General features: G+C 34.8%; 1 protein-coding gene across 6 annotated transcripts in view; it reads right to left on the reverse strand.

Annotated features, from left to right (window-relative positions):
* Positions 1-17979, reverse strand: part of esrp1 (epithelial splicing regulatory protein 1) — a 31008-nt gene that overhangs the window by 5650 nt on the left and 7379 nt on the right. For 2 of the 6 annotated variants that reach the window (XM_005158027.6, XM_073925118.1), the window contains exons 10-13: positions 16785-17086; positions 9823-10056; positions 4153-4351; positions 104-311 (exon numbers count right to left, since the gene is read on the reverse strand). In XM_005158027.6, the coding sequence (XP_005158084.1) occupies positions 104-311; positions 4153-4351; positions 9823-10056; positions 16785-17086 (943 nt within the window). 6 annotated transcript variants of the gene reach the window in all.

The raw sequence follows: 17979 nt of genomic DNA on the forward strand, positions 1-17979 counted from the left end.
AAGCAATATTCAATTATCCCTTCATTATAATCTGAGAATTAACCCACACTTAATGTACTGGCGTAAGGCTGATCTCAGACTGAAAAACAACAAACAGATATACCTTGGGTAATAGGTGGTGTAGTTCATGTAGAGTGTGTTGCTGGCCGGATAAAATGTGGTGGTGTGCGGAGGGGGTCGGGGACCAAGCAGGAACTGGGAGGGGTAAATGCCTGCTGATTCCACTGGTAACACTGCTCCTGCAGGAAGCACTGCTCCGGCTGGAAGAACCGGCGCCCCGTGAGGAAACGTGTAAGATGGAGGAGACAGACCTGAAATGGGGGGGAGGTGGGATATTGAAGAATTACAGAGTGAAGAAAACAAACTTGAAGCTTCCAGTTGTGGCAACCACTGAAGTGTTAATCCTGTTTGTGGAATTACTGACAAGAGATATTTTGATTCTGTCACTTGTGACAAAGATTTTAAAATATGCACCAATGGTGATGATAAAGGTTTTAATTAGATATACAGTTGAAGTCAGAATTATTAGCCCCCCTTTAATTTTTTTCCTTTTCTTCTTTTTTTTAGAAATTTCTAAAATGATGAGTTACATAGCAAGGAAATTTTCTACATATTTCTTGATAGTCTTCAGAACAAACCATCATTATACAATAACTTGCCAAAATACCCTAACCTGCCTGGTTAACCTAATTAACCTAGTTAAGCCTTTAAATGTCACTTTAAGCTGTATAGAAGTGTCTTGAAAAATATCTAGTCAAATATTATTTACTGTCATCATGGCAAAGAGAAAAGAAATCAGTTATTAGAAATGAGTTATTAAAACTATTATGTTTAGAAATGCGTTGAACAAATCCGCTCTCCGTTAAACTGAAATTGGGGAAAAAATAAACAGGGGGCTGATAATTCTGACTTCAACTGTATAATGGTGAATACACTATAAGTAAAAATGTAAGATGATGCCTTGATGTATTCAGAGGAGAATTTGTTGAAATAATCCAACTATAGTGTGCTGAGGAGTGGGCTGTTTACCGAAGTGTTAAAAAAGTAACTAAGACACAGATTTATAATATATTAGAGAAAACGAACTTAACTAAATTTAGATGTCATATTCTTTTATTAATTTAGTCATTTGTTTTCTCTAAAATACCATACATCTTTATATTTTTGGACAACAGAGGGCCTTGAAAATTGTAAAAATTGACAGTTGAAAATTGACAGTTAATTTATTCACCGTCAGGTCATTGAAAATCGAAGTCACTTTTTTTTCTTCAGCAAACCCTCAATGGTGATTTGTTTGGGGATTCGTGTAATGCAAGTCATCTGTTTTTGAGATTTAAAAAGAAAACTACAAATTAGTCTAAGACTTAGTCTAAAATTGCATACTTGCCTACAATATAGCGTATTACAAACAATATGTCAGCTGAGTCGTATATTTAAAAAACAGTAAGTGAGAAGAACCTGGATGACCAACTACTTCCAGCGAGATTCTAAAGTGTGCATCCAATGGACATCAATATAGCATTTTTGTGTATTACAATAATTTTTTGCTGTATTACAATAATTATTATTTTACAATACTGTGACGGTTGAGGTTTAGGGTTGATGTTAGTAAAATATAATTAATGTGAAATATGATCAATTATGATATATAAATAATAAATAATACAATAATTCTTATTAACTTCCGGATGCAACCGTATCTAATCTAACAACAACCTATAACGGACGTTGTGCTATACCATATTATTATGCATACATAATGCAATGTGAGAGAATACATAAATGGGAGTCAAGCAATGCAACTAATCCAGGTAAGTCACTTCATAATGTCAAATAGCTGATGTAGTATGTATGAATTCCATTCATACTAATCACAATCATACTATATAGAGCGCACTTTTTTAATAGTCATAGTAAATTAAAATTCTATTCTAGTACATACTCGGGTAGTAAGCGAATTTGGATGCAGCCTAGATCAATCCTTGTGGGTCCTGATGATGAGGTCTTATGAAGCGAGATGATCTTAAGTGAAAAAAATTTAACTTTGTTTACAGCTTCAATCCACAACCGGGGCAACAGTTCTTGGTGCACATACAAGTGTAGTGAGCCTAAGCTTCTGGTTGCTTGAGGATGTATGTTCGCACACTCAGATGTGACAAAAAAGGGAGGATAAACATTTTTGCCAAAATGGTTCTTTACTATGACTGTCCAAGACGCATCAACTGCTATAAATTACATTCACGGGTATGACTCCATTCTGATAAATGAACTTGTGTTTGAGTGAGCGGGTGAAGATATGCCATTCTTCAATTCACAGATTGATTATTTTGCGTCATAAAATCTCTATGTATCATCAGGAGCCACAGGGATTGATTCAGACTATTGACTTGCATTATACGAAATACCAAGGATCACAGACTTCACTAAAAGCCTAATGTTCCTTATTGTTCTAGTGAAAAAAATGGTCAACTACATCTTTAGTGGCCTGAGGGTGAGTACATTTATTGTACATTTTCAATTTTGGGTCAAGTTTCTATTTAAATTATATTTTTGGGGTCATTTTCTTTCATAACTTTTGTCAATTAAATTTGACTAAAATCCTATTAAATTTCCAAATACGATTTTATGTTTGTTGACTAAACCAATTTAGTGAGTGTAAAGTGCAGTAAAATCCACAATTCTAGCATAAAATTCTGAATTAATATAATTAACGCTAAAATTCAATAAAATGTGTTGGATCAAAAGACAAACACTCCAACTAAAAACAAACTGCCTAGCGATCAGTCAAGGTTTTTTTGCCAAACCAATTAAAGGGTGTGGTTCTGACTGAAGCTATGCCAGTCACACAAAGGGCTTTATGCCTTTCAAGTCCAGTTCATTGTTTGTCATCAGAAGCTCATACAGTCATCAAACAAACAATGAACAAGCGCAGTGCATATCAACACTATTGGCACCTCAAAAGCCCATCATAAATACAAGCTGTGAACCTGCAATCTCAATCAATTGTTTTGGATGCCTCAAAGTTAATGCAACAGATATGATTACAAATCACGGATGGCTGCTTACTTGTCTATTTTATTTAGATTAAATGTGTCAAAATATTTATACAAAAGTGACTTGGTGTGATCACACATGTACTTTGGTTTTTTTGGTTGCTTTGGTGCAAACCAAAAAAAGAATACAAATAGTCCTGATTTTTTAGAGTTAGATGGTATTTTTTTATCAGTTAAGAACTCTTAAAGAGCTTACTAAATGTGTAAATGTTTTAAAGCAGGACCAGAAAATCCTCCATTGAACACAAACAAAAGATTACTGCAAGGAGATTAACTGTAATGGACAACATTGCACGACTATGATATTATGGTGACATCATTTGCTTTTTTAAATTTTATTTAGAGCTTTTTGTTCCATGTTGCATTCATTTTTTGCAGATTTTTTTAGAAGAACAAGCATTAAAAAGCATAATTGATGCTTGTAATACAATATGTTGTTTACAACAGTGCACCCAAATAAAATATCTGTCAAATTTCACAACTCCCGCTCAAAGCATGCAGCAGACTTGAGCCCAAAACTGTCAGCATCTGCCAATATAATTCAGCTACAAGTCAGGTATGTTCCCTCCACCCTTCAACACACAGCAGCAACAGCCACAGGCGTTCAGACACCTTTAACCAGATTCAATCTGTGGCGTGCTGAGACTTTAACGTGCTGCCGTTGGTCATTAAGGTAGAAGGAAAGACTACCCATCCAGAACTAGATCCAAAGAAAGAAATCTACACTAAATCAAACAGAGAGTGCCTTTTTGTGACACAACTTGTGTTTAAAAAAGTGTGACTGGTGAAATCATGATGAAAACTGAAATCTTGTGCACATTTAGAAAGATTGCACTAAATCACCTCAAATCAAAGCCCTCCATTCCCCGCTTTGGAAAAGCATCTGACAAACTCATGGTCAGATCTGAATTAAATACGAAACATTCACCCAACCAGATTCCTGCTGCTCCTGATGCCCTTTCCTGCCTGGACAGGAAATCTGGATAGGACACCCACCAAATGAATGAATTAGAGAAAGAGAAAAAACAGGAAGGCGTGAAGCGCCACCTACCCGCACACACAGCTGAGAGAAGCAGCACCAGAGCCCAGCGGCACTTACGTCGTAACTTACATGGCGGCGGCGAGAGGCCGCTCCTGTTGAGCGTTCCTCCCATCAGCACGATGTTCACCTCCTGAGCAGAACATGCAAACACCTCCACGTAACGCTCCTTCATACTGCGCTTGTGGCAGCGCTGGGCTGCTAGGAATGCCCGCTCTGCTGACCGCATCTGGATAAAAGCCTCACCCGACGGACGACCCTGATCAAACACACATGAACAAATGCTGCATTCAGAAACTCAGCTTTAAAAATAATTAATGAGACAAGTGAACATAAACGGGAAGCATGTATGACTACTATTGACAAACCATTCTTGAGTTTATCTCCTGGAAACATCAAAACGATTTAGCTATGTTTCCATACAAATATGCAAATTTGACTTATGCGCAAAATTGGATTATTGCATAAAACATTTTTTAAAAGGTTCATTCTAATGAGTCACAAAGAAGAAAACCATCCCTTCTAGATAAACTGGTGCCAAATATTAAAACAAGCAAAATAAATTGCTGCAGTACAAGAAGACACCATAAAGTTTTTATTCTCAGAAGATGAAATGCAACCAAATTCTTGGAGAGCAAAGTTGCTGAAGACATTTGGGAGGTAATAATACTGAACCACTATGAAGATAGACTTTGGTTTGGTTTTAGAATTACCAATTCAACATTTCAAATGTTATGCAATGTGTGTCCACTGAAATCAGCTGTATGGGATTCTCCAGCATTTAAAATGAACACTCAACAGTGAGCAAATAACACACACTCACTGCCTGGTTATGCAGCTAGCGTTTTGAAAAATTCTGCACTCCCATTGACGACAGCAGAAAAAATGTTTAGCTGGCAATTCTGCAACACCAAAACGTTACAGTGGAATTGTGCCCTTAATGCTGTGCATCTCATCCATCTGATATCAATCAAAGTCACATGATTTATGCACAACTTGACATTTCCATTAAGCATTGTTATGCTATATTCCAAATCATGCATAAAAATATATTGATGGAAACAGAGTTTGTGCGTGTCTGCTCAAATGTGTCAATCCTTTTACAGCTGAAGCAATAGCAAGTGTTTGGACTGCAGCTACTGTAGTAGGTAGGCTTAGGCAGAGGATGTTTAGATAGCATTGGGTCACTGCTCATCTGTTACAAAGGATTCATTTTATTTTTATAATTCTTCTGATTAAAAACTACACTTTACTATTTATGAGAAAACAGGTTCTTTTTTAAAATGTAACTTTTAATTGTTGCTTTATAAAATAAACATCAGTCTTTTGGGATGCCCTTTTAACTAGAAAGCTGTTTGTGAACTGGTCCTCATTAATAACTAAAACCTTTTTAATCATTACTTTAATAAAGTGACTGTTTGCAAAAAATACTGAACTGCTTATTTATTGGAGAAGAATTGATGATTCAGATTGCTGTTTGAATAGTGTATTACAATAATAGAACAATTACACGGTCTTTTGAGTCAGTTCTTTTTAATTAATACACAAAGCAAATCACTCTCATGGGATCTCTGGATCGAAAAGATTTAGTGTAGACAGTCTGATTATCCTTAAGTTCCAAACCCAATCACAATTATGTTGTGAAAAACCAACAGATGTGATATTATGGTATATAACAAACTACAAAAAGGTCTATTTTGTATATAGAATTTTATATTGGTATATGTAATGTGATCATTGGACTGAAGATAGGACTAGTGATGTTGACATTTCACTGTTGGAAAACTGACAAGTATATTTTCTCTTACTGCGATATATATTGCTTTATGGATACAATTTCACCAGATGACTTATATATAAGCTCTATATGTTGAGAATTGATCATTTAGATTGAATGGGAGGATTCTGTTGGGGATATAAACAAATTACAAGCATAGTTAAATACAAAAGAGCAAAGATGCAAATGATATAAACAGTGCTTTTCTGGAAAATCAAACAGTACTGAGAAGTACAGAAATGGAATAATCTAATGTAGGATTACACTGTATATTTTTCATTGTGTAAATAATTATACACAATTAATAATTAAGCTGCAAACATTTCATTTATTGTGCCAAAATGGCTTAAATCGACTTGAAATGCTTACACAGTCACATGCCTGAAAAACACATGCAAATAATAAACTTCACTGTAAGGTTAAAATGAGAAATGACTCATTGTGTTCTGAACACTAATGTCTGGTCAGCTATAATCCCAACTCGATGTTGCAATTGTGACTATAAATGTGTACATTGCAATATCCATGCTGAAACAATATATTTTGCAGCCCTACAATACTCTCCTACAAAGGCAAAGCACAATATCTGAGCAGACAGATACAAAAAACAAAATCAAAACAAAATGACCAACAGCTTGGATTTTTGTAGTTACTGCAGTTTTGACACTCTTGTTTCTCTGAAACAGTACAAAATTGAACCAGGAGAGAACAGATGTCACAAAGATTATTTTGGCTTCAAATAAATTTTGGCCAATTGTGTAGTTTCAACACCTTGCCTTAGTAGGGCAGAATAAATGCAGTCTTAATGTGCAGAAGAGACACTTTAAAAAACCAAACAATGTAAAAAAATTTAAGTCAGTACAAAAGCACAAAAAACATAACCCTTATTTTCTTTTCACTTTTTCTTGTTCACTCAATTTTTGAAAACATCAGCTGCACTGACCTAGAATTCTTTTTCAGTAATACAAAAAACATTAAGTTGGGTTAACATAAGATTATTAGTTTTATAGAGGTGAACTACTCTGTAACAAAACATTTTAAGTTGTGCCAACAACATTTTTTGTCTGCAGAACTAGAATGCATGAAGTTGAGTGAAAAAAAAACAAAACAAAACATAATCCTTATTTCTACTCAACTTTAATTGATAGAACAGCAGAGAGTATAGACAGGAAAGCATGAAGAGAGAAGAGAGAGGAAGGATCAGCATAGGAACTCAAGGTGGGAATCAAACCCAGGTCACTGTGAACATCATAGTACCATGTGTGGACACATTAACCACTACACCATTGGCTTGTCCTCAATTTTGGAAAACATCAGTTGCACTGACCTAAAATGTCTAAAGCTGAGTGAACAAAAAAACTATTTTGGAGATATGTACTAAGAAAAACACATTATCAGAACAAACAAACATAGTTCAATCAAAAAAACAGGAAGGAATGCTTCACATGTGAAGCATTACAAAGCATTTTTCTCAGTTTGTCATGCCATGTTTTGATCTTTGTTTACCGTTATTGTTGTTTTACCTCCTGTCCTGTTTCTAATTCTGTGTCTAATAAATGTTTTGTTAACATTTGTCTCTGTTTTAGTTTTGTATTTTTTTAACTGAACTATGTTTGTTGGTTTAATAATGTATTATTTCTTAGTACTCTTAGTAAAAGTTTTTTTTTTCACTCAAAGTCGGACATTTTAGGTCAGTGCAACTGATGTTTTCAAATATTGAGTACATGTTGGCACCAATTGTCACGGTTGATGATGCATGGTCCTTCTGTCATGTTGTCACGTGGGATTATTTTGTATTCTTCCATGTACTTTAATTGTGTGTTGTGTTCACGTGATTCACTAACTAGGATGTTGGCACTTAGCTTCACCTATTTAAGAGGCGCAGTTTTCGTGCTCCATTGTCAGTTCGGTACTCTTATTTATGGTTTCTTTGTGTCTCGTCAGGAACCTCGTTGATCTGGTTCACTTTTGGACTCTTGGTTACGCCCGATTCAACTACTTCCTTTCCCGACGCTGGACACTTTTGTTTTTGTTGCTCACTGAGCATTTCTTGACTTTATATACATTAAATTTCACTTGCTATTGGATTCATCTGACTAGTGTGTTTTCCTGAACGTTTCCTGAATGGTGTAGTGGTTAGTGTGTTGACACATGGTTCACGGCGACCTGAGATCAATTCCCACCTCGAGGTCCTACGCCAATCCTCTCCCCATGTTGGCCTGTCTATACTCTCTGCTGTCCTATCAATCAAAGGACTAATGAAACTTGAAAAAGATTGTTGAGAACATGAAAAGAAATAAGGATTATGTTTTTTTTTGTTCATTTAACTTTGGGCATTCTAGTTTTGCAGACAAAAAAATTAAGTTGGCAAAACTTAAAAAGTTGTGTTAGAGTAGTTCACCTCTCCAGAAAACTAATAATCTTATGTTAACCCAACTAAATATTTTGTATGACAAACAAATAGTTTTAGGTCAATGCAGCTGATGTTTTCAAGAGTTGAGTGAACAAGAAAAGGCTAAAAGAAATAAGGATTTCTTTTTTAATTGTTGTACTGACTTTTTTATATAGTGAAAATAGCATTACCCCAAACATTTGGAATTAGAATCATTACATTAATTAAAAATGTTTCAATTCTAAAAATATTTGGGATGCACACTGAAGATGAGAAAATTGCCGGGAATTTAAAATTAATGTCTAGAGATGTTAGAACACGTCTTATACAGTTTAAAATTTTACATAGATTCCTAAGAGACTGTTCATGGCAGGTTTCGCAGGTGACCTATTTCATGTATTATGGCGATTATGGCGATACCTTGTAAAGATATTGCAGACCCAGTATGACTTTTGCCCAAGCTTATACAGAGACAGGTGATTGTTAAAAACTGGAAATCTTCCAGTAGACCTCCAATCTTCGAGTGGCTCTCAGAGTTAGGATGAGTTGCAGCTTTTGAAAAACTCCCCAACAGTTTACATGGAAGGATTGACATTTATTTTGATAAATGTGGAAAAATTCTGAATTTCTGCGATCCACATTGCTAGAAAACATGTACTGAGACAAAGTAATAATTAAGGCTATGATATTAGCAACCCCTCACCCCTTTTTTAGTATGTGTTTTGATTTGGTTTACTTAATTTTTATTAATTCATTCTTTTCAGCTTAGTCCCTTTATTAATCTCGGGTCGCCACAGCTGAATGAACTGACAACTTATCCAGCACATGTTTTTACGCAGCAGATGGCCTTCCAGCTGCAACCCATCTCTAGGAAGCATCCATACACACTCATTCATATTCATAGACTACGGACAATTTAGCCTACCCAATTCACCTATATCACATGTCTTTGGGCTGTGGGGGAAACTGGAGCACCCGGAGGAAACCCACGCAAATGCGGGGAGAACATGCAAACTCCACACAGAAATGCCAACCGACCCAGCCGAGGCTCAAACCAGTGAACTTCTTGCTGTGAGGCGACAGCACTACCTACTGCGCCATTTTGTATTGTTCTGCTTTTAAGTTAATGCTCTTGAATCTTTGAAATTCATCTGCACTATTTAAAATAAAATAAAAAACTATAAAAAATTATTCAATTCTTTCATTGTGTCTAACTGTAAATAAACCAAACCAAATATTTTCTCTGAAATGTGCTTATCCCCCCTTATCCCTTACATTCTTTGTCCAGGTTTAGTTTACTCTTTGGCGTACTTTATTACATGGACCCAGCCATGACAGCAACACATTGTAAAAGAATGAAGAAACACAAGTCCTGACAGAAGCTGCTGCAGCGAGTGATTAATCACCCTTTTTTATGGAACGATTGAGCCAAAGGGGGAAAACTCCTTGACAAAACACATTCTGAACAGCAGAGGTGTGTTTATCACACTGGATGGACTCCATATCAATTCTTTAGATGAATACAACATTCATGAGCACATACAGGATCTGAGAGTCTTACCTGATGGTTAAGCACCATATGCACTCCATGTGTTTTGATGTCAGCTCCATATTCCCCAAGGAAAACCAAGATATCCTGGATGGAGGCATCGTATGGTAGGCCCCTCAATCTCACACAGTCCCGAACACCTGGGACTGCTGCTGTTTGGGGTACGAATGTGGGTGGCGCCACAACAGACAGGATCGGGGATGGAGCCACAGGAATCAATGGGGCAGATGAGTATTTGTTGAGTACCTGACACACAAATGCTGGAGTTAAAGAACATTATCAAGAGGCTTCTGCTTGTTTAAAGCTGTAGGTGTGGATATGATAGATGAACCACATTCTGACTCTGTCACAGTCACCAGTGATCTAGCCCATACATATCGCTGGAGAACTACAAATCTGTCAGCAAAAGAACTACAAGTTCCAGTCATGCACTGCTCACACGCACCTGTTCCTCATTCAGTAGATTACACACACTCACAGCTTGGACCTGCTCATAAACTGATTACATGGACTATATACACAGCACACACGCACACCTCTTGGCTGAGTCTTGTTTTCCTTGCCTTGACCCTTGCCTTGTTTGTTTATGTTGTCTGTTGCCTGCCTTTACTGACCTACCGCCTGTGTTTTTGACTATGACTCTGGATTGGCCTGCATACATCTGTTTGCTCACTGATTGTGACTGTTGCTTGCCTGACCATTCTCAATAAACCTGGGGATCAACACATCCTTGTCAGTGTGTTCAGACCGAAAGCATCAAGACTTTTTGCTACTATGCAAACACAAGGTTGATGTTCTTAAATGCCCTGATATAAGCAGATTTCCAGTCCACTTTGTGTTGGTTCACTTTTAAATTTGCTAGAGCTTTACCAAAAGCAGGTTTGCAAAGCTATAGACTTTCTGTATAAGGATTACACTACAAAATCATAGATATGGTTTCCAAGGTTTCTTTTTTTGGTTAATTTTTTTGTTGTGCTTTAATTTAAATAATTAAAAAAATGTAGGTCAAGCAATCTCTACTTTTGAGATAGGCCTTTATATTTTACCATTACTCAGACTTTTATCCATAATCTGGTAATAATATATAGGTAAAATAAATTAGTTTGAATTAAATGCATAGCACCATATTTATAAACAATCTATATAAAAATGTGGTAAAATAATTTTTGTAAAAATAATATATGTCACATTTTTTGTCAAAATAAATTAACAGAACTTTTTCAACAGACTTAATTCTTCATTAAGTCTTTAATGAATGTATTTACTTACATTCATTAATGTTCATTCATTAACAGTTCATTAATGTATTTACTTAAATGAACTAAGTATGAAGAATACTCATACAGCATTTATTAATAACAATTCAACATTTACTTTTACCATCCAAATTTTTTTGTTAACATTAGTTAATGCACCAACGTTAACATACACTAACAATGAAGAACTGTACTATTTTCATTAACTAACATTAATGAACATGAAAAAATACTGTAATAAATGTAGTCCACTGTTTGTTCATGTTAGTAATTGCATTAACTAGCATTAACTAATACAACTTTATTGTAAAGTGTTACCAGTTATTTTATGTACAGTTGAAGTCAGAATTATTAGCCCCTCTTTGATTTTTTCTTCTTTTTTAAATACTTCCCAAATGTTGTTTAACAGAGGGAAATTTTCACAGTATGTCTGATAATATATATTTTTTCTGGAAACAAAATCTTTTTTTGTTTTATTTTCGGCTAGAATAAAAGCAGTTTTAAAATTTTTTAATAAACATTTTAAAGTCAAAATTAGCCCCTTTAAGCTATTTTTTGATAGTCTACAGAACAAACCATAGTTATACAATAACTTGCCTAATTACCCTAACCTTCCTAGTTAACCTAATTGACCTAGTTAAGCCTTTAAATGTCACTCTAAGTTGTATAGAAGTGTCTTGAAAAATATCTAGTAAAATATTATTTACTGTCATCATGGCAAAGAGAAAATAAATCAGATATTAGAAATAAGTTATTAAAACTATTATGTTTAGAAATGTGTTGAACAAATCTTCTCTCCGTTAAACAGAAATGGGGGGATGGGGAATGGAACAGAGGGGCTAATAATTCAGGGGAGCTAATAATTCTGACTTTATCTGTACATAGAAAGTAGGGCTGCATGATATTGGAAAAATCAGACATTGCGATATTTTGTTTTATTTATTTATTTCGTTATATTTTGTTTTTGTTTATTGCGATATGAATATAATCATTTAACTAGTTTATTTGAGTAGTTCAATATGGAAAGAACTCATAATTCTATATTGATTGGGATTAATTATTTGTAGGCCATATAATCTGCATTTAGTTTAGTTAAATAAATTTAGTTTAATAAATAAGTTTAGTTTTATAAACTTTGTCTAACTGTGTTTGAGTATAAGTCAAATAATCAAATGTAAGCAAATAAAATTGCATAGTCTTCACTGTATAAAAATGAAATAAAATACATTTTCATTGTTATCATTTAATGTACACAAAATTATTTAAAGGCCTTAAACACAAGTCAAACAAGCACTCTTTCACTCTATTATTGAGCTTAAACTTCACAATCACTCAACAAATTTAGTTCCTGGTCAGTTATAATTCCTCTCAAATTAAAGTGAAGCTGAACTTGACATTGCAGATCCTGTGATGTGAATATTGCGAATGATCACATTGCGATATCGATGCTGAAATGATTTATTGTGCAGCCCTAATAGAAAGCATAATAAATGCAAATAAAGTTAACATCTAATATGTTAAATAACTTTGGTGAAAATACAAGGATGTAAAAATATCTAAGTAATTGCTGTATTGCACTGTTTTGCTGCTTGAAAGCCCCTTTTGCTAGTAACAAAAACCTATCATCTGGCCAACTGCTAATCAAATGCATGATGGGATTGTCTTTTCCTGCTTTCTTACTGACACACCCTTGAACACCAAACCCCCTTGCAAGAGATAAACATGGCTGAGGTATTCAAACACAGTTGATGTTCGCATAAAAACAGGCTAGGATAGGCTTATCCGCCTGCTATGGTTGAGTATTCGTATGACGACAGCTAAATATTAACATCAAGGAATTCCAAGAAATTGTACAACATTAGCAACTAAAAATTTATAAGCTTCAACGTTGAGGAACAGGAAGAGATTTTATGACAGCTTTGAAAAGCTAATCTTTTACAGATTGTCGAGCTGAGTGTTTGTTCAGCGAGTCAAGCCGTTCGGGTAGAGTATACACACTTGATTACACACACAACGACAAACCCAAAGGTTTCAAGTTTTACTTGCCTCGCAGTGTCTGTATAAAACCAACTTAAATACATTTCACTATTAGACACTGAAGAGAAAAAGTCCTTCCCAATAATGAAAGAAAATTAATAATGGTGCCGTTTAGGCGATAAAGTTAAATGACGAAAATTTTAAAAATTCACCCAGCGAAAAAAAATGGTCACACTTTATTTTGATGGTACTTTTGTTGAATTTAAGTAACATTGCATCTACATGCCAACCAATTCTCATTGGATTATAAGTGGCCTGTTAGGCTGGGGTTAGTGTAAGTTGACATGTACTTGCAAATTTTCTTATAGTCAGTAAATGTCTGTTGAAGGAGCAGTATCAGCAGATATTAAGTAGACTGTCTACTAATACTCAAATGGACCATCTAAATAAAGTGTTACCAAAAAAATAAAAAATACTGTTAATTTACTCAGCCTCAGGCCATTCAATATGTAAATGACTTTTTTGTTCAGTAGATCTTATTTATCTAGTAAAATGTTGTTGTTTTTTGTTGTTGCTAAAACAGTGGTCTTCTGTTAACGCAAGTGAATGACTGCCAGCGTTTTAAGAGCAACTGCTTACATTATTACTTGCTTGTTTTTTTACCCTAGATATTGCAGCCTATATAAAAAAGCAATAATATTTTGTGATTGGTTGTGATTGCACTCAGAACTATTTCTCAGTGGATTAAAAGTAATACTGCAGTAAGTGATGTTCAGTTTCTTGCACAGACCAATTTTTTCACAGTTTAGTCATGCTGTAAAAAATATGTTTACATAAAAAATAATGTCTTTATGTTACTTTAAGTCATGGGTCTCAAAGTCAATTCCTGGAGGGCCACAGCTCTGCACAGTTTTGCTACAAGCCTGATCAAACACAGTTGATCCAAATAATCAAGGTGTTTAAGACTACTAGAGACTATTAAGCACGTGTGAGTTGGAAGTGGTTGGAGCTAATCTCTGTAGAGTTGCGGCTCTCCAGGAATTTAGTTTGAGACCATTGCTTTAAGTAAAAATCTTTTAGTTGATTAATTTTTTAAAAATATATATTTTAAAAGTGTTTCACCTATATTGTATATATAGTAGAGATGAGACAGGAATACATAAGGAGCAGAGAAAGGGGGAAGGATCGGCAAAAAACTTTGAGCCGGAAATCTAACTCAGGTCTCTGAGCACCTCAGTGCTATATGTCAGCACACAAGTTTTTGTATCTTTAGTCAGTTTAGTTGATATAAGTTGAGATGACTAGAAAAGTTAACTTCATTCAACAAAAAAAATGAAGGCAGCTAGAACTCTTTAGTGCAGGAGCCTCAGGCATTTATTTGGTTTGCTTGTATGGACCATTTCAATGTGGTCATGTTATTGGCCCATAAACATTTCCTGCTTGTTATCAAACTATTTCATAACTATAACAAAAGGCAATTCAATCATGACTTAGGGCTCTATTTTGACAGTCCATGCTCACAGCGCAAAACGCAGGGCGCAAACGCTTTCAAGGAGTGTCAGAATGCATTTTTGCTAATTTAAGGACAGGAAAATCTGCTTTGCGCCGCGGCGCATGGTCTAAAAGGGTTGAGTTTATTATCTTAATGAGTTATAAGTGTGTTTTGAGAATAAACCAATCAGAGTCTCATCTCCCATTGCCTTTAAGAGTCAGCTGCGTCGCGCCATAAGCGCATTTGCTATTTACAGGACGTAAAGTAAGTGTAAGTGGAAAAACTGAGCATTTCACAAGCAAACAGTTAACAGAAAACTGTTAAACAAAGCATCTACCGCGCGAGAATGAGAGATAAATGATCTACTTTCACTTTCGCTCTCGTGGATAGGGAAACCTTTACGCACAGACATCAATTAGCCTATAAATAATTAATTTCGTTAGTTAAGCGCAAATATTTGTTTCAAAACTATTTCTAAATTCAGTTCTAATTTCCAGCAAACGAATAAATGAACAATAATAACGAAGTGTGCTCAAAAACAATAACAATAAAAAATTATATCCTAAAACACATGCTGTGCCCCATATGGTCAAAACCTGCAGGTGGGCAAATCTAAGCTTGTTTTTCATAAAACAAATATAAATATGGACATAATAAATAATATTGCTAATAATAATAACATTATACAAAAGCAAATTGTTATGAATGAACTGAAAAAAGCCTCCCGAGATGAAGAAGGCATAAAAGCATTGGTTTTTCATATTTATGTAGGCTAGAAAATAATATGCATTGTAATTTCAATTGTAATTGTGCACATATAAGTGCAAATACATTTGCTATTTAAACAGCTTGGCGCAACGCCTCAAAATGACTCTTGCGCCAAGCTGAAACTAGCAAAAGACTATTGCGCCGTGCCTTGCGCCACATTGCGCCGGGTGTATGATAGGGCCCTTAATGTTAAAACAGCTATCATAAAGTTATTTATCAATATTTTCCTCTTTTGGATTCTCGTATGCTATAGAAATTTAAAATTTAAAACAGGCAATATGTTAGGACCATTGTTTTTTTTCACTCAAAATGGTCTATTTGTTTATTTGACTCTCAAAGTGCTGGTAGTGGTGGTTAACTTAATGAATCAGCAAGGACCACATTTTCAGCTAAAACTCTTTTTTTAGTTTTCACCTTAAGAACTTAAATAAACTTGGATGGCTTGAGGGTAAGTAGATGAAAACAGTATAATTGTTGGATGAATTTTTCATTTTTGGAGTGTCAAAATGACTGATTTGGAAAATCTAATCAAAGAAGGCAGGGAGTTACTGTTCACAGACACCAAACAGGATTTTCAGTCCAAGAACTTGAGGTATAATGCAAGTAGCTCAATGTTTAATATTTGACAGCTGGTTTACAATTAAATGCAAAAAGACTAAATGTAATACCCTCTGACGTCATATACTGGACTTTTCTCTGTTTTTAATATTTTAAATAGGAATTATTGAATTAAGTTATGGGATTGATGTAATTTATGATGGGAAATGAAACATATTTTGCACATATTCACTCCTATTCCTGCTTCAAATGTTAGTTCAGAAGAGTTTTTACTTATGTTTTCTTTATTTTCTTTTATCCATTGAATTCTTTAATCATTTGGAAACAAAACAAATATTTTCCCCCATGTATTAACTTGTTTTTAATTTGAAAAATTATTATATGTTTATATACTATGATTTACAGAAAATACCCCAAAATGTCATTCAGTGTAACAGTAGTTTATGTACCCAAAATATTTCTGAAAATAAGAATCATTTGATGACATGTTATTGCTATTTTAAATGTTTATACCTTACCACAGGCAGAAAATTGTAATCATTTATATAATAAAATAATATAATTATATAATAAATATAATAAAATTGAGTAATTGAGTATGATCACTTATTCTTTGATACATTTTAGTACATCCAGGTCAGAATAAGCATATTGTTGGTTATATATATACAATTTTTGGAACACAATTTTTCGTCTTCTACATGGTTTTGTTATATTTTGGAAGAAGTCTGTCATAAAAAACTTGCTGGTTGAATAAAAGTAACTTTAAATCAGAATTTGCTAGGGTTATGAATAATTTCAGGCTTGACTGTACAGTGCGTTACATTTAATAATCATGTAACATCATTTCACCCATTTCCATCCTCTAAAACCTTGCATTCCACAAAATTATTGACTTCAAACCAAACAAGCTCTTCTCTCACCTGTTGCACCTCAGCAGCTGTGCTCTTGAACAGCTCGATGTATCGCTTTCCCAGCATGTCCTTATGTTTTTTCAGTGCGTTCTGAGCGTGTTCCTCGCAGGAGAACAGGACGAATGCATCCCCAGTGGGCCTGCCATCGGGAAAACGTACAAATAGAATGCCTTCGCTGCCGTCCGTCACAGGACAAGCTGGGGAGAAGAACTGCAGAACCTGCTCTGCGGTGGCATTGAACGGAAGTCCACGCATGCGGACGATAATCTGATTCTCCCTTGACAGAAAACTGGCCACTTCATTAGAGGTACCTGTTAAGTATTCACACAAATGAATCAGCCACTGTAAAATACAACAGCAACAATATGAATCCAAAGCAAATAGAACTGGAAACCAAATGATATAGCCGGTTTATGTTACTACATTATTAAGCTAACAAGAAAAACTAGAATGTGAATGGCTATCTACATTTAGGATGGGAAAAGTAAAGAAAGCCAGTTCCTGTTTGAATTCCTGTTAACAATTTCAGACAGTTATTGTACCAAACAGTGTTTTTACAAGAAACTATATATTTCTTTGGGGACGGTGGGTATTTGTATTGCTAAATGACGAGATTTTCGTAATTAATGTAGTTTAGATCTCATTAAAGTTGTGTTTACAAATATTGCATTTTAAATGTATGATACAGTAAGGAAAAAAGTATTGAACACGTTGCGTTTTTTTCCTGGGAATAATATTTCTAAAGGAGATGTTAACATGGAATTGAACCACATTTTTGTAAAAACCAGAACAATACAAGCATAAATATAAAACAAAACAATAAAATCTGGAATGAAACAAGAAGAAAGTACTTAATTAGTGTATTTAATACTTTATAGAAAAGGCTTTTTTGGTGATGGCAGCTTAAAGATGCCTCTCATATAGGGAATGAAGCCAAAAGAATTGCTCGGGTCTGAGTTTTTGACTTCAACAGTGTAAAAGTCTTGATGATTCTGTGGATTTCAGCTATCTAATTTGATCTTTATTTTGTATTTTATATTGGATTCAAGTCAGGTGATTGGTTGGGCCATTCTACAGCTTGATTTTCTTTCTCTGAAAGCATTGGAGAGTTTTCTTGTCTGCATTTTGAATCATTGTCTTGCTGAAATGTCCACCCTGATTTCGTCTTCATCCTCCTGCCAATGTAGATGTTGGACTGAAGCAG

Source organism: Danio rerio, chromosome 16, assembly GCF_049306965.1.
Source record: "Danio rerio strain Tuebingen ecotype United States chromosome 16, GRCz12tu, whole genome shotgun sequence".
NCBI classification, from domain to species: domain Eukaryota; kingdom Metazoa; phylum Chordata; class Actinopteri; order Cypriniformes; family Danionidae; genus Danio; species Danio rerio.